This window comes from Hirundo rustica, chromosome 8, assembly GCF_015227805.2.
Source record: "Hirundo rustica isolate bHirRus1 chromosome 8, bHirRus1.pri.v3, whole genome shotgun sequence".
Taxonomy (NCBI): Eukaryota; Metazoa; Chordata; class Aves; order Passeriformes; family Hirundinidae; genus Hirundo; species Hirundo rustica.
In genome coordinates, this window is record NC_053457.1 from 9748186 (window position 1) to 9773971 (window position 25786).

General features: G+C 42.5%; 1 protein-coding gene across 3 annotated transcripts in view; it reads right to left on the reverse strand.

The window, feature by feature from the left end:
• Positions 1-22542, reverse strand: part of CDHR1 (cadherin related family member 1) — a 51669-nt gene extending 29127 nt beyond the window's left edge. Inside the window, exons 1-9 of one of the 3 annotated variants that reach the window (XM_040071442.2) lie at positions 22427-22542; positions 22186-22314; positions 14437-14532; positions 6232-6377; positions 5348-5398; positions 4441-4530; positions 3861-3947; positions 2053-2169; positions 303-446 (exon numbers count right to left, since the gene is read on the reverse strand). In XM_040071442.2, the coding sequence (XP_039927376.1) occupies positions 303-446; positions 2053-2169; positions 3861-3947; positions 4441-4530; positions 5348-5398; positions 6232-6377; positions 14437-14473 (672 nt within the window). In that variant the 5' untranslated portion in view covers positions 14474-14532; positions 22186-22314; positions 22427-22542. Of the gene's footprint in view, positions 1-302; positions 447-2052; positions 2170-3860; positions 3948-4440; positions 4531-5347; positions 5399-6231; positions 6378-14436; positions 14533-15322; positions 15384-22185; positions 22315-22426 lie in introns of those variants that run through there. The other 2 variants (XM_040071443.2, XM_058421559.1) reach the window with 2 other exon arrangements.
• Positions 22543-25786: the final 3244 nt, after the last annotated feature.

The window sequence follows — 25786 nt, forward strand, 5'->3', positions numbered from 1 at the left end:
AGCCAAGTGCCTCTGGAGGTCTGAGCTACAAAAGAACTCTTAGTCACTGTCTGGGTTTAGACCACTGTAAATGGGCAGAATCCTTTTTGACTGTAATGAAAACAACAGGAAGCCTTGCACGGCAAATTTGCAGTAGATGTAAGTACGAACAAGCCTGAGATTTTGTCAGCTCATTTCACCTAGAAGTCAAATCAGAGTTCAAGTCCTGTTTCCAGTAAAGCCTGTGCTAAAAACCTTATGGTCATCTGGACTGAGATGGGAAAGGCTGCACTGTTCTCCCATAGATGAAAACCAGAACTTACTGCGAGCGTGTCCTCATAGACATATCCATAGTAGGGAGTTCCGATGAACATAGGAGGAGTGTCCTGAACATCCTCCACGTTGATAGTAACTGTTGTTGTGGCTGAAAACACTTTGTTGTCTCCCCTGAGCTTCCCACCTCCATCCTAGAAAATAAGTCATTGTCAGATGCCTCTGCTGAAGCATGCCTGCAAATCAGCTTAGGAATTGCATGGACCTCATGAGCCTTCAGAAGCACAGTTTCAGAAATCCTTTTTCTCTCTGAACATACCGATTAATCTGTGCTGCCCTGTTCCCTTCTCTTTTTCATTTGTCCTGCTCTCTCTCTGATTAGGAAGACAGCTTGTGGTGCCTCATAAGTAATTTCTTATATTAAAAGTGATTGAACCAATATATGCAGTCATAAATGATCTTTAGAGAGGGGAAAGGGAATTCGAGGTTTTTTTCAGGAAAAAAAGAACACTAGAAACTGATACAAAAAATTAGTGACCAAAGTCTACAACTTTTCCTCCCACAGAGTCCTGTCATGAACACAAGACAGTTCACAGTAGCAAGGTAGTGCATCTCTAGAGGGAAATAAACAGTGTACATGCTCAGAGTCTCCTAGGAACTCCTATATGATAAAGTGCAAGCACAGAAGGAGCTGTGCAGCCCAAACCTGTGAGACAGCCACACTGTATAAACAGTCCCTGGGGATGTGGCTACAATCAACTCTCCACGACTGAACAGCAGAGCCAATTAGGAAGACAACTCACTATTTCAGAAGCTTTTAACACCCTCAGTCTCAGAGCACCAGCTGTAGGTCAGTAGTCATGCTGGTGTGTAAGAGTGTGAATTGTTCAACATGTCTGCAGTGCCAATTCTAAAAATTCCAATTTTTTTGAAAAGATAAACTGATTTTTTTTTTTCTTCCTTACTGCCCCAAAGGCAGAATTTAAGCCAAATTTTGTTACTTCTCCTCAAATGAACCTTGGCTAAAAATACATGAAAAACTCTATACATTGAAAAAAAAAAAAAAAAGAAAAAAAAAAGAGCAACTCAAAGTTCTCATAAGTTACAGAAAAATTGCCCTCTTTCCACGCATGTGAGTCTGTCTGTGTGACAGGTCCCAAAAGGATTGTGAGAGACTACAGAATCTATAAACTTTTAATGCTGTTATGAATCCTCAGCCAAGTCACAGGCACAGTACTGCTGTGAAAGACAGTGGCAAGAGGGGATGTGCAGCAATATTTGCAGGATTTAAATAAGCTCCTGCCATGAGGCAGCAGAGAAGTCAAAAAACCAAACATCCACAGGTATTTCCAGAAAAGAAATCCATCAGCTGTGCTGTGTCTAGCTGTGCCCTGTGTCTTACTGTGGGCAATGGCTGTTGCTGTATGCCTGCCAGGGGTTTGTCCTTATAGTGACAGGGCTGTGCCCTGGGCAGCATGAGGAGCCCTGAGCTCACAGGCTGATGCTTCTTGAAGCCATGGCTGGATACGCCAACCCTTCACTTCTAGGTGAGTCTCAAGACACAGGTGACATGAAAGAAATATGAGGAAACCCCCTCCCAAACCCTCCAGCTGTTGTTCAGCAGCAGACACCTGCTACGTTTTCCCCCTCGCCTTTCCATGTTACCCCCCCATGCCTCCAGATGTTACAGCAGGAGTAACTCTGCTGCCTTCATGTTTCAGCAGCACTTGTATCCAAACTAACTCGTCCCACTCAAACACAGCACCCCACCTCCTCTGGTCTCACACAGAAGCCTTTTACCTTGGCTACCACAATGACAAAATGCGTTCTTGATTTCTCGTAGTCCAGGGTGACCCCTGGTTTGATGCGCAGGACACCACTGTGACGGTCTATGGTAAACTTACTAGCATGGATGTTCTAGAGGAAAGAAAAGAAGAAACAGCCAGAGCTTACACATATGGAGACAGGAGTGCCATAGGGATTCATCTTTTATTTCATCTGCTAAGGGAGAAGACTAGAATAATGATACTGTTTGGGTGAATAATGTACTTGATGAATTTCACCTCTGTGTGTTTATGAACAATTCATGAATCAACCACAAGTCTCTCATTATTCAGAATAAATTAGTTACTTGTAATGTAGACATTTTTAATCTTTTAGTATTTCATTGTGAAAAGTTAAACTTTGGTTAACTCAGTTAATTGCATGGAAAGAGGCAGGGAGACTTAAAAGAAAAACACATGAAGGGAAAAGGAGAAAAAAGAAATGGTGCTATCTCTTAGTGTTTCAAAGCTCTACTGGTTTTTAAAAAAAGCAGGAAGGTTGTATGTATAGATTTTTGTCAAACACAGCGGTGGTCTGGTGATTTTTGTGATGTACAAACAAAATCCAAAGGACATCTGATTTTAAAAGAGGCCTAAAAAATGCTTCCCTCCATTCTTCTGAACTGGAGATATCTGTACCTGTATCCTCTGTTCCTGTATCCAGACACAATGGCCACTGTCAGATAATCTTGGCCATTTCAGCAGACATCACCACCTGCCTATATCACACTTGTGGAGAAGATTTTTCTGTGCAACTTGAGAATTCTCAAGAGTCTTTTGTGCCCAAAGACATGGCAAGATTTTTTCATCAAATACACTTATTTATTATCCTTTTTGGCACATAATAGAAATTTGAAATTGCTGTCCCTTGGTTCATAGACTATCAGCTCTTGGAAAAAAGCCCTGTGCAAAATTGAATCCTGCACATGGATCACAATTTATGAAATCAAAGCTAAATTTCAAAATGGCACTCAAGGTATTCTTTCACAGTATGCTCAAACCCTTAACAGGATTAGCTTTAGTAAATTAGCTATGTAAATATCTTCTAACTTGTGTCCATATTTGTATCCAAAATTCAATATTACAACAAGTCTGCTTTGGTTTTTTATTTGCTTTTTTCCATGTTTCCTCTTGAATAAGGGGATAGCCTGAATGAAACTGCCTGTAGGAAGAAGTAATTTGAAGGACATAATGCAAAAAATTGCCCTTGTGGCATACAGAAGATCTGTAATGCTCAGCTTTAAATCTGGAGCCCTTTCAGTTCTTCACCAGTGGGCAGCAGCTGAAAGGGTGGTTTCAGGCAGTCACTGCTTTGTCAGGGGGAAGGTTCAGTACCTCTCATTTCACACTGTGATCTGCTATGCATTATGCACCAGCCTGCTACCCTAAAGGGCAAATTTATGTTTCCAGTGTGTTTTGCTCCCTAAAGAAAGCTATTTCATGCTTTAGAAATACCATAAGCATACAAGAATACCAGCTAATCTTGCTCTCCTTGTCACTCCAAAGGAAGGGCCAGTAAGAGCCCTGCCATGAGGGGTCCTGCTTGCAAGAGAAGTGTAGGAGTTTCAGTGGCAACTCCAGCTCCCCTTACTGCCTGCTGGACCACCCTTGGCTGCTTGCAATCACAAAACATCCTTTCTGCCAATGCTTGGTTTCTTGTGCATGGTACAAAATTGCTCCTAGAGGCGCTAGCAGTACACTCAACCCCCAAAATATTTTTAAAATCTGCTTTCTGAAATATCAGTAAATAAGAGATGATTTGTGAAGGTACAAACAATACTTTACCTGCAAGAAGTAGGTGATACTTCCTCCGGAACCTGTGTCTCTGTCTATTGCCTCAATCTTAAAGATACTGCTGCTGGAGGGAGTGTTCTGTGACCAGAAAGAGTTAGCAGAATCACACAGAAGCAGAAAATCAGGTGAGTTAAAAGAAATGAAAAATGAGCATGCAGGGAGGCAGAAAGAGAGAGTACTGGTAGAAACAATGTAAAAGCACTGAGGGAACTGAAGAGAAGAAAGGAAAGAGGGAAGAGGTTAAAACTGGAAAACAAGAAGAAAGAAACACTTTGTGAAATAAAAATAACAGAACATTTTAGCTAAGATTGGGTGTGTCCTATTCCCACTATAGTCCATTCTAAAAACTCACATTGACTCACATCTTGGAACTTACCCCAAAAATAGCACACCTTAAGTACCTACAGACTTATTCCCCAAGTTTGCAATGAATAATAAAATATCTACCCAAACCCTAAACCAAAATAATGCAAGTCTGTCCTGCACAACTTGTTAATTTATTGAAAACATATTAACCCCTGTTTACATCCTATAGAAGTATATTTCCAGTATGTAAACGAACTTCACCAACCTCTGGGACTTCGACTATGTAAGGTGTGTTGATGAACTCTGGGCTCTCATCATTGGCATCCATTACAAGGATCCTGACTTTTTCAGAAACCTGAAGTAGAATATGAAGAGTATATTATGACTCCCATTATTTATGAATCCTATTATTTCCTGTTTACAGAGGTTTCCAGGGCAGTTGTGCCTGCAGGATGCTGGAACCTCTCAAACATTTCTTGCAATAATCTCAATTAATTTCTTTGAGATGGGGAAGATCTCTGGATTTATCCAGTCTTGTGGATAAGAAGAGGGTCCCACTTTTGTGGTAGCTCTAGTGATGAAGCCCACATCCTCCTACTGGCAGATTGCTATCATAGCTGTGACAGCATCAGCCCATAAATTGAAAATGCCAAGAAAATCTGGGGAAATAGGACTGGATGCTCAGTGCCTCAGACAATAATTAGATGTGAACAAAGCTTTATCTAGCAGTAGACAAGAAAACCTCCACCACCTTAGTCTAAGCAAATCTTCTTAACGTCATGCTAGAGAAACACTGTGGGGGTGGGGACAGGCAGCTCTTGGGCGCCCAACACTAGTTCCTATAATGTCACACATTTCTCCAAAAAGCCTCCAGATCTTAGGCACGAATCCAACTGTGCTGGCAGTGAAACTTCATAGGAAGCTGCTGCAATTCTGCAGGCTGCTAAGTCAGTATTTCAGCTCACACTACATTATAATTATCCTCAAATAGCTGAGCGAGGAGATGAAGTGAGACTTGAGTAGCTGTGAGTTCAGTGGCTTTTGGAACAGGAGGTAAGACTAATGAGATTATGCTTTCTGATCAGATGAGATGGTCCCTTTAAGGTAATTTAATAGGAGTAGGTATGTGAGAACAGACAGTTTGACAAGCTACAACATAATTAAATACTTACTCTACTCAGGCCATCTGAAATACTGACAATAACTTCAATCTCATCTTCCTTCTGTAAATGAAGAAAATTCTTTTGTTAGAGAGATGGTGTTTGTCCTGATTGGAAAAGGGACTGCAGATTTAAACCTGTCTAGGCAGGAAGATGAAAGTAACAGCTAACACCACAAAGCAATCCCAGCAGAGGCCAGGAAGACTCCTTGGAAGCTCCAGCTCTTTGAACCTTCTGTGGCTATTGTCAGGAGATGGTTGCTCTTGGCGACAGTTGGTAATCCCTGTTGCCTCTTAAAGTGCTCATAAAAATCAGTCATCTATTTCAAGAAATGTTCCCTAAAATGGCACTTTGGTTCAAAATTCTTCTTAGTGTCCAGAATTTTAAAGGGTTTACCAAATACTGTGTAAGCTTCCCAGTGAGAAGACATGAAGGGTTCAATGCCTGTGTTCCCAGAATAAGGCTGCCTTTAGGCATATTTAATCAGCACAGCTACATTGGCTGAAGGGCTATGATGCACTAGAGGAGTGTCCTGAAACACTGCTTACACAAATCTCTACTTCTTCCTAATGACAGGAGAGTCCCCTGTCTGAGAATGTGATGACTGTACCTACCCCTAAACTCTTGATGGGATGTGGGTGAGGGAAGATAGAAATAAAGAATAAACTTCTCTTTTGAAAAAAGTTGGACAGACAGCAGCTAAAAAATATGATAGCAATGTCAGTGGCACAAATCAATCGGAATGCAGCACAAAGGGTGAAGTATAGTGTCTTAGAATTGCAAAGTATATTGCATGCTTCAGAGGCTAATAAACGGGCCTTGTCTCTCAAAGCCTCAGATCAAATTCAATGGAAAGAAATTCCACAAACACCTGGAGTGGTGCCATTTGATTGTACCTCTCTGTCAAGCTCCTCGATCAAAGTAACATTTCCAAGATTCTTGTCAACAGAAAAGTAGCGTCTTGATCCGGCTTCATAGGTCAGGTCATATGTCACGGGATCTCCTTCTGGATCAGTTCCATTCAGAGTGTACACATGGGTACCTGAAAAATTGATATTCAACAGCATTTTCCTGTGATTACTTCAATCAGTGAGTGTTTCTCTGGTCTGTTCCTTAGGAACCTGGCTACCCTGCAGCAGGAAAAGGTTTTGTCAGTCAAACCCACTTAATGGGAAATATGGATAAGCAGACAGTTCAATAGTCCTGATGGCAGTTTTTTGGCCAGCTGGTTAATTGAGTTCAGCAGTGCTGGTTTCTGTCATTTTAGGCCCTTTCCTGTGGAGCTGTACCCAGGTCAATACTGTCCATATCCAAGGGTTTACATGGGTGACAAGCTCTCCGCCAGCTCTCAGCCCAGGTGAGCCAGAAGTGATGGTGTTGTACAGCTGGGTGACAATCTCAGCAGTACCAAAAGGCCCTCACAGACCTCTTCTTTGTAGGAGCACCAGAACTGCAAACTAGCATGCAGAGAATATAGCAATATCCCTTCAGGGAGAGCGCCCGCAGGACTGGATCTGAGCTCTGGAACTTGGGAGGTGCAAGGACATTTTCATACTTTCCCACTTTCAGAATTAATCAATGCTAAAGTCTTCTTTTCTACTTCACTCCCACTCATTAGCTCTCTCTCATTAAATGCTTTGGACTTGAGATACCCACTCACACTCATACCAATTATTAAATTTTTCAAACTCATCAATGTTTTTCCTTCAGAAGCTGGAGAAAGAATGTTATTTCTATTTTTAAACTTTGAGAAGTTGGTGCCCGTTTTTCCACTAAACTGACTTAGTTTATTATAAATGATAATTCCTGAGGGAGTTATAACAACCATATTTTCAAAGCATGGTGAGAGTGTTTATTAGTATAATTTTTAAAATGTACACGTCTGTCATTCTACTGTGCTTTAACACCTTCATCCAAATAACCTCAAGCAGTTTACAAACACCAGGTAACTGAGCCTGAAATATAAACCACTGCTGTTGTCTCCTTCCAATCCATTGTGCCTTGGGTAAGTTACCTGAGATATTCAGGTTGTAGAGGTTAAGCACAGAAACTGTGCTTTACATCTAACAAAGCCTGTGCACTGGAAAGACTATTAGCCAAGTGATTCACTGGTTACTAGCGAGTTTTGCTCATGCATGCAACCCAAATACAGGATGGAAGGATCCCTGCTGAGAAAGTTAGCATAAAGTTAAGGAGGAACACTAAGACTCTCAGTTTGGAACTACTCTGGTGGTCTTGAGTTTGGCAGATTTTTAATTCAGTACTCAAAAGTGACAATCTTTTTCTCATCTCTTCAGTAGCATAGATCACTGACCAGATCCATAAGCTTGTCTTTAATTCTAGAGCTTTGCCCACACCACTGACAAGTCAGCTTCTCAAAGGTTTCCTCACTTTTTCAACCTTTTGGACCTCATTTGCTTCTTCCTTAGCATGCAAACTGTGAAGTTGCTCAGAGGCCGTACTGGACATGGGACATCCAGCCATCAGCCATGATATTTGCAAAGCATGGCTGTCTTCTTTTCACAGCAAGAGATTATACTAAACCATGGGGATTCTGTGCTCCCTTAGGAGTAAACTCTCATATGATGATTACCAGGGCAATATTTGGGCAACTTTGTACAGAAAAATGTTACATTGCAAAAACCAATGCACCCACAGGAACACTAACAAGAGACCCTGTTATGAGCTGCATCAGCCAGCCAACAAATAATCAAGACTTGCAAAACAGTTCACAAAACTACAAAACATTTTTTTACATTTTTCTTGTACTTTTACCACAAAACAGAATGGAAAACAACAACACATCTGTAACTGTGATCCCTCAAAATTATTAGGGAAAGACAATGAGTGGTATGATGAGACACTTCAGACTGTAACCACTCTCTAAAAACTCTCTAAACACAAGGAAATGAAAGGAGAAGAATTAACTGGGGCTGACATAAAATAGGATCCTGAAAGGACACCTGCTTCCTGATACAACTATCTATATAAGAGACAGAGATTTGAAAACTGTAGAGGGTTCAGCAGCACCAGCACTGACACATTTAGTTTTGTTTTTCAAAAGCTTTGTCTCAATATCACAGCTGGGTGCAATTGGAGATTTAAGGTGTCAGTAGTCATCATCTCAGTGATATCCTTATAAATATATTGCTTTTCTGCAGCCTTTTTTTTGGTCATTACTTGTCTCTACTTCTCGGTTGTTTTCTACCCTTCTTACTACCTTTCTCTGTCCCTTGCACTTGATACAATGCTGGCTGTCCTGCCTGTTTCTAGCTTGTGTGGATGCCTGCAGCAGCAGCTGAGCAGTGCCCTCTGTGCGTGAAGTAACAGGATGGACACCACACCTGGGCTCTCTTGGAGCAACCACCAGGCACAAGGTCTCTGCTGTGGCTGCCCTGAAATCCCAACACTGTACACAAATGCAAACCACTCCTCAGGGGGCACAAGGCTAGAGAACAACAGACTGAAAGTTTATGTGAACCTGGGCTTGTTCTTTAAATCCCACAGTTTTCTTTTCTTCATTCCTTAGAATTGTCTTATAAGGAAGACAGGAACTTTCTTGCAGCTAGATGTGAGAAGGAACATTGATATTGGTACAGACTGAGATTACTGAACTTTCTGAGCAAGTAATGATGGACTTCATTGATCTTTACACTGGACTGTTTGTTTTTTAGCTAAAGCTGATACTTCATTTTTCATAATACAAAATACTCGCATGCTTTTTAAATTAGATTGTGGATCAGACTTTATTTTCTAACTCATTATACTTGCTTATTTTTTCCAAATAGTAATTTCACTGCACAGTACTCTCCATATCATTAACACCCCCAGGAACACTTCTCAACACAGTGTTAATGCCAATTAAAAATCTGCTCTCAGTGTGCTGCCTCTACTTGCTGAAAAGGAAATAAATGAAAAAGACAGCTGAAATCTTATCAGAGGATACCAAGCAAACATCCTCTGCCTGTCATAAAAATATGGGAAGAGAAGAGTCTTTACTTGAGGATATGGCAAATGCCAGAGTTAGAAGAGCTGGATATCTGAGTACCCAGGGGATGATGCAGCAGGCTGGGACAGGAGAGTCCTGGGGAGCTACTTGCTGCTTCTTGCTGTGGCTTCCACCCAGGAGCAATGCCAGGCTTTTTCACTCTGTTTTCCTATTTCATCTTAAAAGTCATTTGCTCCCTGCTCTGCCACTTGGGCTGAATGGCTGTCCCCTGATGCCATTGCTCCATTTTAGTTAATTTTTGACTCAAGTTTAATCACAGTCTCTGCCCTGGTCTCTGGGGCTGGTTTTGCTTTCTCATTGAAGACATGCTCTCCCTCTCTGCTGTGCAACACTCAGCAGTCAGAGCCCCTCCCTGTCAGCTGAACAAGCCAAGCACATTTTGGATTCATGCTCAGTCCTGCCATTGTCCTTTGCCACCACAGCTGACATCTGTTAACAAGATGCTGAGAGGGACATGCATGGCCATGCTCCCAGGACAAGGCACCTCTGTGCCCAATGTCACAGCAAATACCACTTTGCCTGCTCTCCACCTGTCTCAGCCAAGGGCCCATTTCCCCAGCAAGAAAGGAGCTGGACAGTTAACACCAAGCTCACGCCAAGCACAGGGGAGCTCAGGCTCCTGGAGATCATGGACACACAGCACGACTACCCCAAAGCCTGCTCCTTTCCCATCCCCTGCTTGCTACTGCTCCTTCTGGACCGTGCCCATGGGACTCCTGCTCCCTCCCTGCACCCTGGTGCTCCAGCTGGCTGGCAAAGGAGAGACATCAGCAGCCCAAAAGCCATGCCCTGCAGCTGCCAGTGCCTGTCACGGAGAGATGGGATATGGCAACAAGTGCTCAGCATGGGCCTGGACTTTCACCCCATGGACAGCAGCAATATGTCCCCTGGCACCCACAGCGACCAGCTCCAAGGAGAAGCCATCTGAGTGCAATTTTCTGATGTATCTGCAGTTTCTGTCAGAAGAATCAAAACAAAATTGAAGGCTGTAACACCTGTGAGTCCTCAGAGCCTCTCTGTGCTCAGCTTTGCAGGGGGCTTTGCTGTGTGCACTGCTGGCACTGCTGCAGGGGTGCAGAAGGCAGGCTGTGTTTAACACTTCTGTTCTAGTAGCTCCCAGCATTCCTAGAGGTGGACCAGGGCGACAGAAACAAGGAAAGAATGATAGGTACCACAGGGGACAAGAAGGCTCTCCACAGTCAGCTGTGAATGATAGGAAGAAAGGAGACCTGGAGTGTGCAGGAACAGGGCAAGCTTGAAGGATGGAGGGATCTGAAGGGATCAGTCACCCAGAGGTGAGTAGCTGGCAGCTGTAACTTTGATCAAAGAACTGCCACTGCAAACTGGCTTTTCAAGGGAGGAGTGCCTTCTTGGGGGCAAGGGAAAAAACGGAAATGCGAGGAGATCATGCAGAGATCTACAGAACACTGATGATGTTTGGGCTTTGAGAAGGTAATGAACTTAGGGCTTCTGAGTATGCTTCAATCCCCGGCTGCCAGCAGCTGCTCCCAGCCCCACTCTGTCCCCACTATGAGGCTTACAGGGATTAGGAGGTAAGATGAAACAAACAACCTGAAATAGCATCCCACTCCTGCCTTAAGACCTTGATTAGGAGCACACGCACATTTTGTATGTACACATGCAAAGAGCTAATTATCCACCTGCCCTGCCAAACCACAAACACCAACTGCTATTTCACTTTATAACTTCCATTCTTCTTAAATCTTGCACTGAAAGCGGCCCTCTTACCCTGAGGGGTCTCATGTCCTGCAGCAATAAATAGGATCTGGGAATCTGCAGGTACTTTCAAGCATTCATGCAGAAATAGTACTTGCTGGTTTTATGATATCTTGGTACACAAGTTATGACTATCTATAAATAAGTAAAACTGGACAAGGGAAAAGAAGGTCAAGTTAAGGATGATATGAGAATGGTAATGAATTTGATGTGTTCACACAGCTGCAGAACTGCAATTTCTCTTTCTACAGCCCCACAGAGAATCTATCATGTCTTTTCAGTGTTCCCAAATGTTGCATGTCCCTTGCCTACAGATGTCTGGGAATATAACTAACACATACTACTTTGCCAACCACTTGCAATCTCAGCAGGGTCAAAGACTACAGTTTCTGGAGGTTTATTAAAGCTGCTGTCTGTGGCATTGCATGGATCAGACACCAGCTGCTGCCAAGAAAAGCATCCTGCCCATGACGCCAAACTTTATGTGAGGACAGGGAGGATCTAATAGCAACCTGTCCATTTTTGCAGCACATAAACCCGAGTGAAACCATCCAGAATCAAACATAGGGAAGTTTCAATTCCCCTGTTTTGTCACTGATCATCCTGCTCAACCTGAGAGATGACTGTGGGAGTGTAGATGCTTGGGACTGCACATGGGAGACCAGATTCCTTCTGCTTCTCGAGGAGATCAGAGTAAGTGATGAGGAGCAATAGTCTCCTCTGCAGTGCCACAGAACAGGGCCAGCCTGGTAGCCATTTAGTACTGAGCTCTGGCACAAAGATCTGGCTGTGCTCTGATGTGAACTCTGGTCCTCTTGCCTTTATATAAAGCTGAAAGCACACCCAGCACTGCAGCACTGAAGTGTCAGTGCTGTTTGTGCCCTTCTCTGTGACTGCCTCTGCCAAAGCCTCCCTGAGGAGTGGCTCTGCTGCCATGGGCAGCAGCAGTTTGCATTAAGCAAATATCAAGCCACCACGTTCCAATGGAACTTCTAAAAGTGGTTTCAGAAGAGAGGGTCTTGAGGTACTTACAGCTATTTGTCAAGGTATTCTGGGAGTTAGCCCAAAGAAGCACTAGAAGCTGTGTGACAAAGCAACCACGTTTGGTCTTCTCAAAAGTAAGGTCTTATCTCTCTTTCCCAAGGGTATCTACAGGTCTTTTGGAGCTTTCAGAGAGAAGCTGGTTCTCTCTTGTCTTTTAAAGCACATTTATGCATCAAATTAGAAGTACAAGCCAGCCAATTTAAACACATGTAAGCACATTCTCGATGAAGCTAGTAGGCAGAAGGCACAGCAGCTCTCAAGACAGAGCAGCCTGAGCTTTATCACTGCTGCAAGCAAAGCACAAACTCTCCAGAGACCTCTATATCCCTAGTCTGGTTGCTAATGTTACAAAAGCACATCCAGAAGCCCATCGCATATATCTCGTTATTCTTACTCAAGCTAATTAGGAGAGCACTAACACAAGCTCTGATCCCTCACACTGCTGTTTTGCTGTTGAGGCACACTGTCCTTTTTTTTGGCTGCTGGAGCACCAGATCAGATGCGGTGGAAATTACTGCTGTACTTCACTGCTGCAGGGAGTGCTGTCATCTGAGAGACCATGTGGCGCTGCAGTCCTGACAGGAGGGACGTTTTTGCCCATGTTGTGGCTCTGTGCCATCTTTAGCTCCATCTTTAGCTCCTCATCCCCATGCAGGTGCCTGAAGGCTCCCAGTGGTGGCAGGGAGAGGCTGGTGCTCTGTAAATATCTGCGGGCTGGCACCACACCAGGGAGTGGGAGTTGCATGGCAAGCGAGGTGTAGTGCCTGCGGTTTCAGTGGTGGAGCTGGCAAGCACCACCCCAAACAAATTGACTTGGGGTCCCATTTTGTGGCTGTCTGGCATTATAAGCCTTATCTACACTTGGACAAATGATTCCACTGGCTAATCTAGTTCCAGCAATCAGCAGAACCGTAGGGATTGCCAAAGCTGAACTAAGTGTGGTTTCCATGAGAATCCAGGCAGAAGTACAGCAAAAATTGCAGCTCCTTGGTCTGCCTCTGGCTTTTGCAAGTGCCACTACATTACGACATTACTGTTGGCCTTCAAGCTGAGTTTTCCACTTAAGCTTGACCAAGCTTATAGCAAATTCCTGCTGCATCATAAGCAAGCTGTTTTTAAGATCGCTGTCGAGATGTGTCACTTCTACACTATGTGCTGCCTTCTCCCCCTCCTCTTCTCAAGCTGAGCAGGTAAAGGAGAATTTGCTGCTTCCAAATACCCCTCTCCCCACCCTCCAGCAGGCCCAGTGTGGGTCTTGGGTGACATTAACACCACTGGGTCAGAAATGGAGACTTTGAGCAAATCCAGGCAGCTGCTTCCCAGTGCAGAGAGTGACCTTGGTCTGGTTTAAGAAGGCGTGGGTGGCAATGTCAGGCTTTCAGAGCAGGCTGTGCCCTCTGATCCCTCCCTCATCCTGCCCTTCCCCAGCTGCCTAAGCCCTGGGAGGGGGTCTTTGGGTACACCTCCTGCGCAGCCATATCTCTCCTCTGCATGAGGAACAAGTAAAGGGGTACTTCAATACCCACTTTGCATTAACTAAATATTTTTCTGATTTGGCCTGTAAAAGCTAAAGATGAACAGAAGAAAATGCTGAATAAAATCTCAGTGCAAAGTTTGAAGTAAAGGTGATGTTCATCACTTAATATATTTTTTTATGTAATTGTTTAGGTGTTAGGAGACTATTTTTTCACCACAGAAAATATTGATTATAAATCACCTTCTGTTCTTATTTAACTTAGTACAACCACAGTTAAAAGAAACATAAATAGACCTGCCTCAGAGTGCTGAAATCTGAAAACTGTATCAATTTTTGAATTTTCAATAAAACAGAACTAAACCTTTTAAAAATCATCAGTTATTTAGACAAAGCAATTTTCACTTCAAGTGGAAACATTTTCTACCATTTGTACATAAACATTAAAAATGTGTTTAGAAAAAATCATGCCCCTTACTTTTCAATGTATAGCTTGCTTTATCAAGGCTGATAAAATTACTAGAAACTAGGCTTTCTTCTCATAAACATTTACAGGATTGGTAAGAAGCCTCTCAACACAAATTTATTTCTGACCCCAAAGGTATGTTGCTCCTGAAGCTGTGAATAGATTGGTGGACCAAAAAAGAGGGAGCTAGAATTAGTGTTTTAAATTGCAGCCACAATTCAAACATCTCATTTTAAATTGAGGCCAATTAAAAGCTTGAGAGAAAAAGATGTAAGATCACAGCATATAACAACAACCTACAAGATATACATTTATCCTAAGAACAAACAACTCCAGTTTCACAGTTTAAATATACAAATTTTAATACTGACCAACAGGCGTGTCCTCCGAAAGGCTGAGAAGTGCCATGTTCCCATTTGTGCTTCTGGCTCCATTGTCAAAGAAATAGGGGGCATAATTTGCCTGAACTGCAATTAAAACAAAACAGAAGCCAAACAAGTGCATTTTGTAGGTGACAGTTATTTGGCTGGCTCAGTTACCTGACTCAGTAAACAGGAGTTGTTTTGGGAATACTAGGAGTGCATAACACACCCAGTTGCTGCAATAACACACCCAGTTGCTGCAATGGACTTTCAGAACTGTATCTATATAAATATTTTTAATAAAATTACTTCTACATGCCACTGTGCCAGTATTTACACAGCAGGAAATAGAGTATATAAAAAACCTCCAAATCAACAGAAACAAACCAAATAGCAGGATCTCCCTAAAAAATCTCAACCAGTTCCAGACAGCTTCAATGAAAAATTAACTTTTTCAGCTTGCAGTAATGGAACACCTCTCCCCTATTCTACACATACAAGCCTGAAACTTTCCCAGCGCCTTTGTACTTTACCCCAGTTTTCTTACCCAGTGTTCTAAGCACATCCTGCCTTAAAATTATGCCTACTACATGAGCAATTAGCCATAATTAAATACTTACTTGCTGCCAGACAACAGCAAAGTTAAAAGAACAAAACAAAACAAAAACAACAAATTAGTTGTCATTCTATTGACTGACTGTTAGAGATTCAAAATAGCCCATTTGAAACAAAACTGCAAGTATATAAACACAGAGGGTAACATTTACACAAGGACCGGTAGCCAAGGAAAATATTCCAAAACAACATTAGCACATCAGTAAGGATAACTACAGGATTTAAGGTTATGCTTGTATTCTCCTATATTTTTACTTAACAAAGTGATTATTGTACTCACCCAGGCAAACATGCACCAAATTGAGAAATAAGGAGGGGGTGAAATGCCTTACATGCTTCATCCCACTGAAGAAAGAGCCAACTTCTGTGTTGGAAGGGCTCGGTTTTTGTTGGTTTTATTATTATTATTATTTTTTTTTAATCTCTCTGAAATGTCCAAGAAAGTGCCCTTCAGACTGACGTAGCAGAGAAATGTGGAAGAGGCAGTAACAGATGCTAAGATGTTAAGCGGATGACACGTCTTAATTTCTGAGGAATTTAAAGAAGCTCCTTCCTACCACCTAATTAGACCAATTATTTTGCAGGGAGCTGTGGGACTCATCTCTGAGACAAGATTTGGAGGAATCAGTGTAACTCTCATGTTTTGCTGTCGGTACTGCATTTGTGCTGTCCAAACACACAAGTCAGGGAGAAGGTAAAGTAGAAATTTGTTTTCTTTCTGAGCTCTGTCTTTAATTCTCTAAGCCGGTCCTCTGTTTCTAAGAGCTAAAAGAAGTTAATCTTTATTTTAGCTCTGGTAATCTTGAGAAACAACAAAAGAAGAAAATTTAATATTAGCAAAACCAATAGAAATTATTTTAAAGAAAGAACTTACGATTGCAGAAAAATACACAACATTGCATATTAAAAATGTAGAAGTCAAAATGTTCTTTTTATGAGTTGGCCTGATCATTTAATTCTTAAAATGCATGAATTGGTGAAAGCATCTTTTACTTTCAGCAGGAAATTTCCAGCATACTAAGAAGTGTGTTTAACCACCAACACATCGAAAAAGTGGCTTTTAAAAATTGCTTTTTTTGGACATATTTGCACTAACTAAATATATATATATATATATATATATTCCAATTTACTATATGGTTAAAAATCAGCTGCTGTGAGGAGGTTCACAGATAAACCTGTCTGAAAGGAGCTCCATCAGTGACAGTACGTGACTCAATGACCCTCGTGGTCCCTTCCAGCTCAGACAATTCTGTGACTGTGTGATTCTGCAGCACCTGGCTGCCAAGCACCGAGATGTTTACATCGGAGCTGAGCTGTTTAAACCTGACTTGTGGCAAAGCACTTGCCCTTTAAGGATGTGTTACTGGAGTTTTCTGTGTTATTTAATTAATAGTCAGAGTGAAAGAAGTGTCTAAGAAATTAATCAGTCATAAAGTTCCCCATGACAGTGCTTTAAAAAGTGGCAGGAGCTGCACATGCTGCCTGGCAGAGACCCTTGCTGGGTGGCTGCAGTGGCACAGGTGAGGTGGGCACATGCAGTGGAAACACCGAAAGCAGGTGCAGAGCCAGGAAGCAGCAGCTTCACACAGGGCAGTAGTGGAGGTCTTTGGCTCCCTCAGTCACCCACATGTTTTCACGCTGTTTGCTAAAGTTTCAGAAGGGAGCAGATCATTGTTCTCTAGACATAACCCCACAGACAGAGTCTCCCCTCCCAGCCCTGGCCTGTGGGATGCAGAGCTGAAGACAGGCAGTGCTGCAGGGATAGCTTTCATCACTCATGGAGGGAGTGACAGCCTGGCCAGCTCTGATATATTTTTCCTCCAGAAGGAGCTATCACACATTTATAGTGTACCTTACCCTCATCTTGGCAGGGGGAACAAATGCTGGAGGGGACCGTGGGAGAGGCCTTTGCTGCAGACACAGAGCTGTGCTGCTCCCATGCTGTGGGCAGGGTTTGTGCAGCACCTGCAGATCCCCTGGGATCTACAGTGCTGCTGGCAGGACACCTCTGCCTGCAGAACAAATCAACTGTAAGGCTCTCAGAAGGAGAAAAGCAAAACTCTTGGGACAGTATTAACAAAACTCATCACCCATAATGGAATTTGCCAGAGAATGGTACAGAGAGCTAAAGATAAAGAAGGCTGCAAATGGATCAGACAAATTAATGAAGACTGGTTCACTGATTACCAACAAATGCGATGGCACAGATGCAAACCCTGGTTCAGTACAGCACTACATTATCACCTGCCAGAAGCTTGGAAGTTAAACCAGGGGAAGGCTCTGTGACATCCTGATCTCTTTCTGACCATTTCCTATGGGATCAGACCTCTGTTCTGACCCTGTATGATTATATTTGTAGAGCACTATTTACAAAAGCTCCATGTTGAACCGATCTGTGCCTGCAGCAGTGGCCTGTAAAGCTCAGGGAAACCTGCAGCAGGCAACTATGAAAAACAAATGTATTTTTAGTGCATTTAAATTCATGATATGGGGATCCAAAGCTGAAAACTGTGTGGGAGCAGCTACACATATAGAAGATGGGTATAAATTCAGTCCCTGTTGCAGATTTAATCATCCCACCTCTGTCAAAAATAGTATTAAACCACTGATAAAGTCACAGAAATAAACCTGCATGGTGTCCAAAAGAGAACATAAATAGCACCTAAATGTCTTCTCATCTGCCTCCTCAACCCAGAACTAACAACATGCTTTTTTTTCCACAGAGTATTTTCCTAGAACAAGTGATGGAGAGCTCTTGTCAAACTTAATAGCTGTCTGTTCCCCTGGTTGCATCCCCTGGGGATCTGAATCTCTAGGGCCTGCATCTCCAAGGAAGCAAAATGCCTCCCTCCAGAATTTCAATGAGTTTGAGCTCTTAATCCCCTTACAGTCTGAAAACCTAGTTAATACGTATCTATGCACAGTCAGATCCCTACCTAACACAGAGTAGTTTTTTCTGACAGAAAATATACTTTGATCAAAAAACAACACAGCTCATGGATCCAGGCTTATTTTGATGAATTTTCTCCTTTGGAAGGAGGGGTTTCAGGAAAGCAGTACCTTCTGTCCCAACTTTTTTGGGAATGGAAAGATCTTTCTATGTAGAATAAACTTTTTATTTCATACATTTTTAGCATATCGAGTAGCAAGAAACATGAAAAAAGAATGAAATATACCCATCTGATCTCAAATATACCCACCTGATCTGGACCAACTGGTTTCCCGGGGTTTTGTTTACTATTCAGTATGAAAAACATCCAGAAAATTTCAATATCTTCAGAAGTTTGGGTCACTGATTAGCAATATCTGCTGGAACTTGTTAAGACAACCTAAATTTTTATACAATAGAAGTTTAAATGGTGAAGAATGCTACAATAATGCAATGAATATTTTTCAGAATTCCCCGCCTCTGAGCGCAGCCGGGGTGTACAGGGGCCACTGCAGCATGATTGCAAAACTGCTCAGTTGTGCACTGAGAAACCCCTGGGATGCTCTGAGCCATGGAGGCTTTTCTTCTCCCAAGACAAAGCTACTTCCCAACATGAAACTAGATCATTGCTGGGCACAGGGGCCAGACACAAAACCAGCCACTCACAAGGCCAGCTCCTGCCCTGTTATCTCTCATCACTTTGAGCCTTGGAGAATCTTGGAAAATCCTCACCCCACCATGTTCACTTTTTTAGCCCTAAACCTTAAACCTAAGACAAGTAATCCTCCTTAATCAAATATGGCTGACAAGAAAGGGGCTTTCACCACTACCAAGAGCTGCTTTTGCTGTTTACACTACCCTGAACGGGGGAATTGTGGGTCCCACATAGACGGCTGCTCCTGAGCCTGGTCCCAAAGCACAGCCTGAAACGTTGGCCAGACAAAAACTGGCAGCAGACACCAATATAAAATGGCACCTAAACTTCCCCAAGAGAACAGCCCCTCACACTACACAGCAATGCCACCAGGAGCTCAGGGTAGGGGCAGCTCACAGCAGAGGGAGTGAGTGCCCTGTTGTGCCACTGGAATGCCAGCTGGCACCTGCTGCCACTCGTGCTGGCAGGCTGAGCAGGGGGCAACAACTGAGAGAAATTACTCTTTCCACATTGTGGGTGGCTCTTCCACCTCAGGGCCATCATGTTAGAGCTGCTCACCTGGGGAGTGCCTGCTTGGCATATATATGGGAGGTTTGCATGGGTTGCATTTCAATCAGTTTTTGGATGCTTACATGCATTTGCAATTTAAAAATTGTGAGAAAAATGAAATGAAAGAAATAACAGACATTATTTTCCACCGTCCTGCTTTGCTTTTTAATAACTATGTACTGTCTTCTGATTTTATGTTTCCATTTTCCTCTGTTCTAGGCTCTGGACAAGTATTGATAAGCAATAAAGTCCACGCTCATATAGCAACAGTTTAAGCTACTTTTTTTATATGCTTGTCCTTGAATTCAGGGTGTATATGACATTAAGCATTAGCCTGGAGAGGAGTATTCAGCATTTTTTGTGTGCACATTTGTGCGTGTAAATAAATTCAACATAAAAAGTGCTGCACACTTTATATAAACCTCAGCATGTGCAGAAAGGCACCAAATCACACTGTGGCCTTCTCTTTGTTTAACACACACTAAAAGGGTCTGTGGTGATACCTGGAGGCATTATGCACAGCTCAGTTCAATCAGAATTCCTCATGCAATTCTGCAAAGGAGAGAAGTGGCGCTTCGGTCAAATTTTCTCAAAACTCTTCCTATTCTCACATTTTTGAAAGTGAGTGGGAAGCTCTTTTTTAGCTTGAAAACAAAGGAAGGGGCCTGACATAAACCACAGGTAAGACAGATACCCTAAGAACCCTGGGCCCAGCTGGGCTGTCCCTTGCACACCAAAGCATCAATTCAGCAGCAAGTCCCACAGCATGGTGTAGCAAAAATTGTCTCAGCTGATCTCCAAACACCCTAAGAGCAGCAGGACATGCTGAGATAAAGTAAATGTAATGATCACTCCTGTTGCCGGGGTGTTTCTGCCTGGCTGGCACCTGGGAGGGGTCAGAGCACTCTTGTTTCACCAGAGCTGAGAGACAAAACACACAGCTCCCACCACAAACCAAACCAAACATTCTTGCCTGCCCAAACTACATCATTGCCCCTCCTAAAAATCTCCCTGCAAAGAACTGAGAGATGATTTGTTCTGGGGCGTATCATCACTCTCCACCAATTCCCACTAATACAGAATACAGATGATGCTGGAAATCCAGGAACAGCTGTTGATGACGTTTCACATGACCAGTTTTGGTGGTGAATAATTTTACGCAACCCAGATTTTACATTTTCATAACACAGCACCATACCTTCTGTCTGATTGCTGGGAGAAACTGTAGGAACTGGGGAATCTGCAAGAACCTGGACCAGTTGTTGGCAATAGAGAAGAGACTGAAGTCCCACAAAAGTCTTCAATGCCCATCTCTATGTTTTGAATTACCAGCTATGGGAGAGAAACAGACTTGCGATAGCTCAAACATTGCTCATTGAAGTTTAAAGCTCATCAAGTTCAAACCCCTAAAATGAGCAAGGACATCTTCAACTAGATCAGGTTGCTCCTGAATATTTCCAGGGACAGGGCCTCTACAGCTACTCAGGGCAGCCCATGCCAGTATTTCACCACCCTCATCAGAAAAATTTAGTCTGATAAGACACATCGCATGAAAAATACTTTGTAACTCAACTGATTCAGGAAGATATATCCACAGAGCAGGAGAAGGAAAACATTCCCCATTCATGGAAAGGAAAACCAAGATTTAGAGAGGTGACTACAAGCATTATATCAACTTGAGCCCCTTGGGTTTGAATCCTCCCTGTTTCGGAGAACAATAATAGAGACACTCAGCTATTATGTTATCTCCAAAGGAATTAAGAAATGACAATGTCAACACCAAATATTTACCAGTTTTAGCATTTCCACAGTGGCTTTAAAACAGAAAACAAAGTGCTTTCCCAACAAAATGGGGGGGGCATTTTTTCCACACAGGTGAAGAGATGGTAGTTTCATGCCGTCTGAAAAAAATGCTAGTCTACACACCAAAAATCTCAGAGCATTTGCCTGCATGATTTATCATGAGTTATTGTCATTCACTGTGGGTGGCAGCAGAGGTTTGGGGAATTCCTGGGAAAAAGAAGTAACTTCATCTCAGATACAGCTTTTCCTGGTTTTAGTCTGCCAAAAAGTGTTTAACAGCATTTGCAAAAAAGGTGCTGCAGGTAACTGAGGAAAGGGGAACATTTTCTGCAGCTGCTAAGTAATTAAAGTTCCTGCTATCCATTTTACTAGTTTAGAGGCTTTTAAAGACCACTGCAAAATCCATTTACAATTCAGTAACTTTGCTTCTTTGGAGCTACGAGTCACTCCCCTTGTTTTCTTTTCACAGGGATAGAAAATGAACAAATAGTCCCTAGAATATCCAGGTATATTTAGATAGCCTACATTCACTTCAGCAGCATGATCTGTGATGGATGTGGTGCTGTGGAGCATGACACAGATCTGTGTGAAGGATGCAATTTAGCAGCAGAACAGGCAGTCCAAGTTATTTATGAAAGAATTAGTATTGTTCATTGTTTTGCCTGTAAAAATTATACATATAACTCAGAGTTGGGGCGTGAATTATGAATAAATCAAGATTCTATAGTCTACTCAGTGTGGCTGAAGAAAATGATGAGACTTGTTTAGGCAGAGCAAAGAAACACTTGTGTTCTCCCCATAAATCTCCTGGCTGGTGTGCATGCTGTGGATGTCCCTGTGTGGATGTCCTGCTCGCAAGGCTGTAACATGACTCGTTGAACCAGGGGATGTATGAAGATGAAACATGCTCCTTACACTGCCATGTCTGACCAAACTCAGCTGTTCAGTACAGGAACGGCATGAACACAAAGACTACAGGCGAACCAAAGCTCTCCCTAGAGATCAGCTCTGAGCCGCACCAGCACTTTGGCCACAGGGGCTGATGCAGGCCCTGGATTTTACTCAGGTAAATGTATGACACTGACTGCAGGTGGCTCTTCCTATGTTCTCTCTTGAGAATGCAGGGGTGTACCTTAAACCATTCTCAAAAGGGAATCCCACATCTCAGTAATGCTCACACGGGTCTAAGTGAGGAGGTACTTACCTTGTTAGGGTACGGAGATCCAACAGATCCAGGGCACACCTCTCAGCATTTCCCTGGGATTGCTGTGTCTAGAGGAAACCTGAGTGAGTATCCAGGCAGCCTTATACCAAAGCAGTGTCTGTCCTTAACCTAGAAAACAAGATATGTGTCAACAGATTTTCTATTACAAGAATATTAAATACTCAGCTTTGAAGTAATTTACCTCCAAACCATGAGGGATTATCGCTCTATTCCCACTTACATTTTCCACCAAATATCTCCTCTTTGCCTGGAGAGATTTCTACAATCAGTGTGTGTATGCTGGTTCTCAAATCAAGTAGTTTAACCTGGTGAGAGCCCAAAGATTCTCTTCATTCCTACTAGCTCTGCACTGTGCTCTCACTATCTCCTCCCACACTTTCTAGTACTTTATCTCAAAATGCTGTACTTATTTGGCCTTTTTATTTTATTTTTTTTTTTAATATCTATCAATAAGTTAAAAACTTACTGAACTACATAGAAAGAATCTCAACAATCGGTGTTGAGGAATGAATAAAATATTTGAGAAAAGACTTCTACATCTGTTAACTAAGATTACACAGTCCAAAGTTATTGCAGTGAATGCTGATACACAAATTAAATGACAGAAAAATCCCTTCTCATACTGTGGCTTTAAGATGATTATACAGAGTCTTGAAACAGAGATGTTCAAATCCTTTAAGTGTCCTTGGTACAAAATTAACGTCTGGAAACAAAAAAAGGTGATGCAGCACCATTTTACATTATATTTTTTGAAAATATACACTCCAGTCAGCCTCACGGACAGAAATTCATGGAGACAAATAAATGTGCTTCAGCACTTGAGGAAATTCAGGCAGCAGAATTTCTTTGAGTTCCCACATACACAAAGAAAGGGTGGGAGACCAACATGCCAAGAGGCAAAATGTTCATTTTCTATTCAATGAGAACTGACAAGGAAGAAGACCTGACATGGTTAGGAACAAAAGAAAGCATGGAAAGCATGTTGAGGAAGGAAAGTTTTGTTGAAAAGACAGGAAAAAGTGCAAAGCACATTTTATAATAAAATTACAAAGAGCAGGTTGACTTTATTGCTCAGACTCAAGGATCTGTTTTAAAAACTGCTGAGTCTTGACTTACATGTAAATTTAAGAGGAGATCATTTCAAAGACTATCAAAGATGGAGCTTGTGAGGTTAAGGTCAAGGCACACATAGTGCTTCCTTTTCATCAACCACACTCCTGAAGATGTGTGCACAATAAAGCAGCAGTACTGGTATATATTTAAGTAAGTAAAAGGAAAATGGTGAATTGTTTAACCTTGGTACACTCAAACAACATCAAGATAAGAACTCAGCGACAATTGCCATAATTTATTGTTTTCCAAGTAATGGAAGTTAACAGGAAAGCCACGGAGTCAAAAAGATTGCTTTAAAGAGGGACTTGCAGACACTGCTACATCAGTGCATCTCAGCTCATCCAGAATCTTATTTTTAACCACCCCACTGTTTCTCTGATAGCATTCATAAACAGATGGACTTCATCACACCTTTTTTTTTTTTTTTTTCTGAAGAAAACATCTTCCTATACAGACATATAGATCCCGTGGGGAGAAATCTGTGATGCACCGCAGGTTTTAGCATTGCTTGGTGAACTGGCCACACTGACTGGGACACAACATTCTGGGACAATGCAAACAGGAAGTTTTGAGTGGAGGACCCACTTAGCAAAGACAGCATCTTCCAGTGCACTTCAGTTTTGGGAGACAGTTTGAAGCACATGCTACAGAGACTTGATTTTCAGAGACCAGGCAAGCACCAAAGGATGCCTCAGGAATGTCCTTTTGCCCCCTGAGGTTGGCATCAGTGGTGAAGACCAAACAACATGACAAAACCCAGCAGAAAAGCACTCTTCTTCACTGACCTAAATAGCGCCTTGCTTGTCAGGTGCTTGAGAGAAACCCTGCTGCTGTTTGGCCTTTGCACTCACTTTCTTTAGCCAGGATATATCCATTGCTGTGTCTGCACCACACATCACAAATGGAGTGCACAGCAATGGAGATGAATGATTGTATCCAGTGAGCAGTTAACAGGCATTTTTTGTGGTGGAACCTTTCCATGCTTGGGCTCCAATGCCTCCTAGACCAGGTCTAAGTCATCAGCCCTGAGTGCCTGTGCCGTACACTCAGTTCGTAAAGGAACATCCCATATGCAGCCTGAGTGCCTGACAGGAACTGGGCCTCTGAGAGCTTCTTGGAGGATCTGAGGCTGTGGTGGCTGTGAGGCTGCAGAAGCCAGAGCAGTCATGTTCATCTGAGGATCGCTCACAGGCACATAGTGACCTGATTTCTCTGATAACGTGTTCAGAGCCTCTGATAACGTGACCAGATGGCATTGTGAGTGTAAGGTGCTTATCCTGTACGAAATCTGTCCTTAGCTCCCTTGTGGAGCATCAGCCTGAAGATGTGGAATTAAATCCCTCACACTTAAGGATATTCACAGTCAGTACATCTGAAACACACAAACAGATGTTGGCACAAAGGTTGAATGACAACGTGAACAAATCCATATCTGAATGCTGAACTTTTCTAGCAGAGGTCCCACTGAGACACTGAAAACAGAAGTAATTTCTGGGAATTCCTTCTGTGCTGATAGCCCTGCTCTAAGATGAGAAGATAAAGCATGATGGAATAGTTACGTGTTCAAAACCAAGGTGGATTATCCAATGGCTGCTCTAAATCTTATATGGAAGCTACTGGGAACCACAAGCATGTGTGGATTGCTCCTGTCATCAGGGGGTCTCTCTTTGCTCCCCAACAGCAATTAAAAAATGAGTCCTGCAGAGCAATAAGCTATGATGAAGATAATAGCTTACATCTAATAACAACTGGCTGACCTGAAGTAAAAAGGACTGTGTAGGTGCGTTTTCCCCTCAAACTACAAGAGGGACAAAAGAGACAAACTTTGGATAAATTCGTCTCAGAAAAAACTTCAGTAAAAAGTGCACATGCATCTGACCTGCCTCCCCAATCTGACAATATTTTCCTAAAACTCTAGTTAGCAATAACTTTGGACAAAATAGTCAGGCAACAGGTCCTCAGACTTGATCCAATAAATACTGATGCCACCATGAGTCTGCTGCTCAGTTTTGGCAAGAGTTAGCTGCGTATCTACACAGGAAATATTTATCCTTCTGCTTTTATATTGCACCTGAGTTTATTGTTTGAGATGACATTGTTCATGGAGGACTGTAGTTTTCCTTGGCAAATGGGATCACAAGAAGTTGCCTCTGTAGACCACACTTTGGATAAAAAGAACTTCCAGAGCCAAAATCCTGAATTCCTTGAGGATATATGGGTCTTTTCATCAGTCGTGAGCCAGTCTAGAGAGCTGAAAAGTCAGCATCAAGAACCCCCATTACATCTTTTGGGATAATATTTTGTAGAAAGAATAGATAGTGTTATTTCTCCTACTACCCAGTTAGAAAAAAAGAGATCCCAAAACTTACCTCTACACAACACTCCCTGTCAGCAGGGATCATTTCTCCTGTGCTCCTGACAATTCACAGTCATAGTGCCAAATGAAAAAGGCTGATTTGGTGTTAGC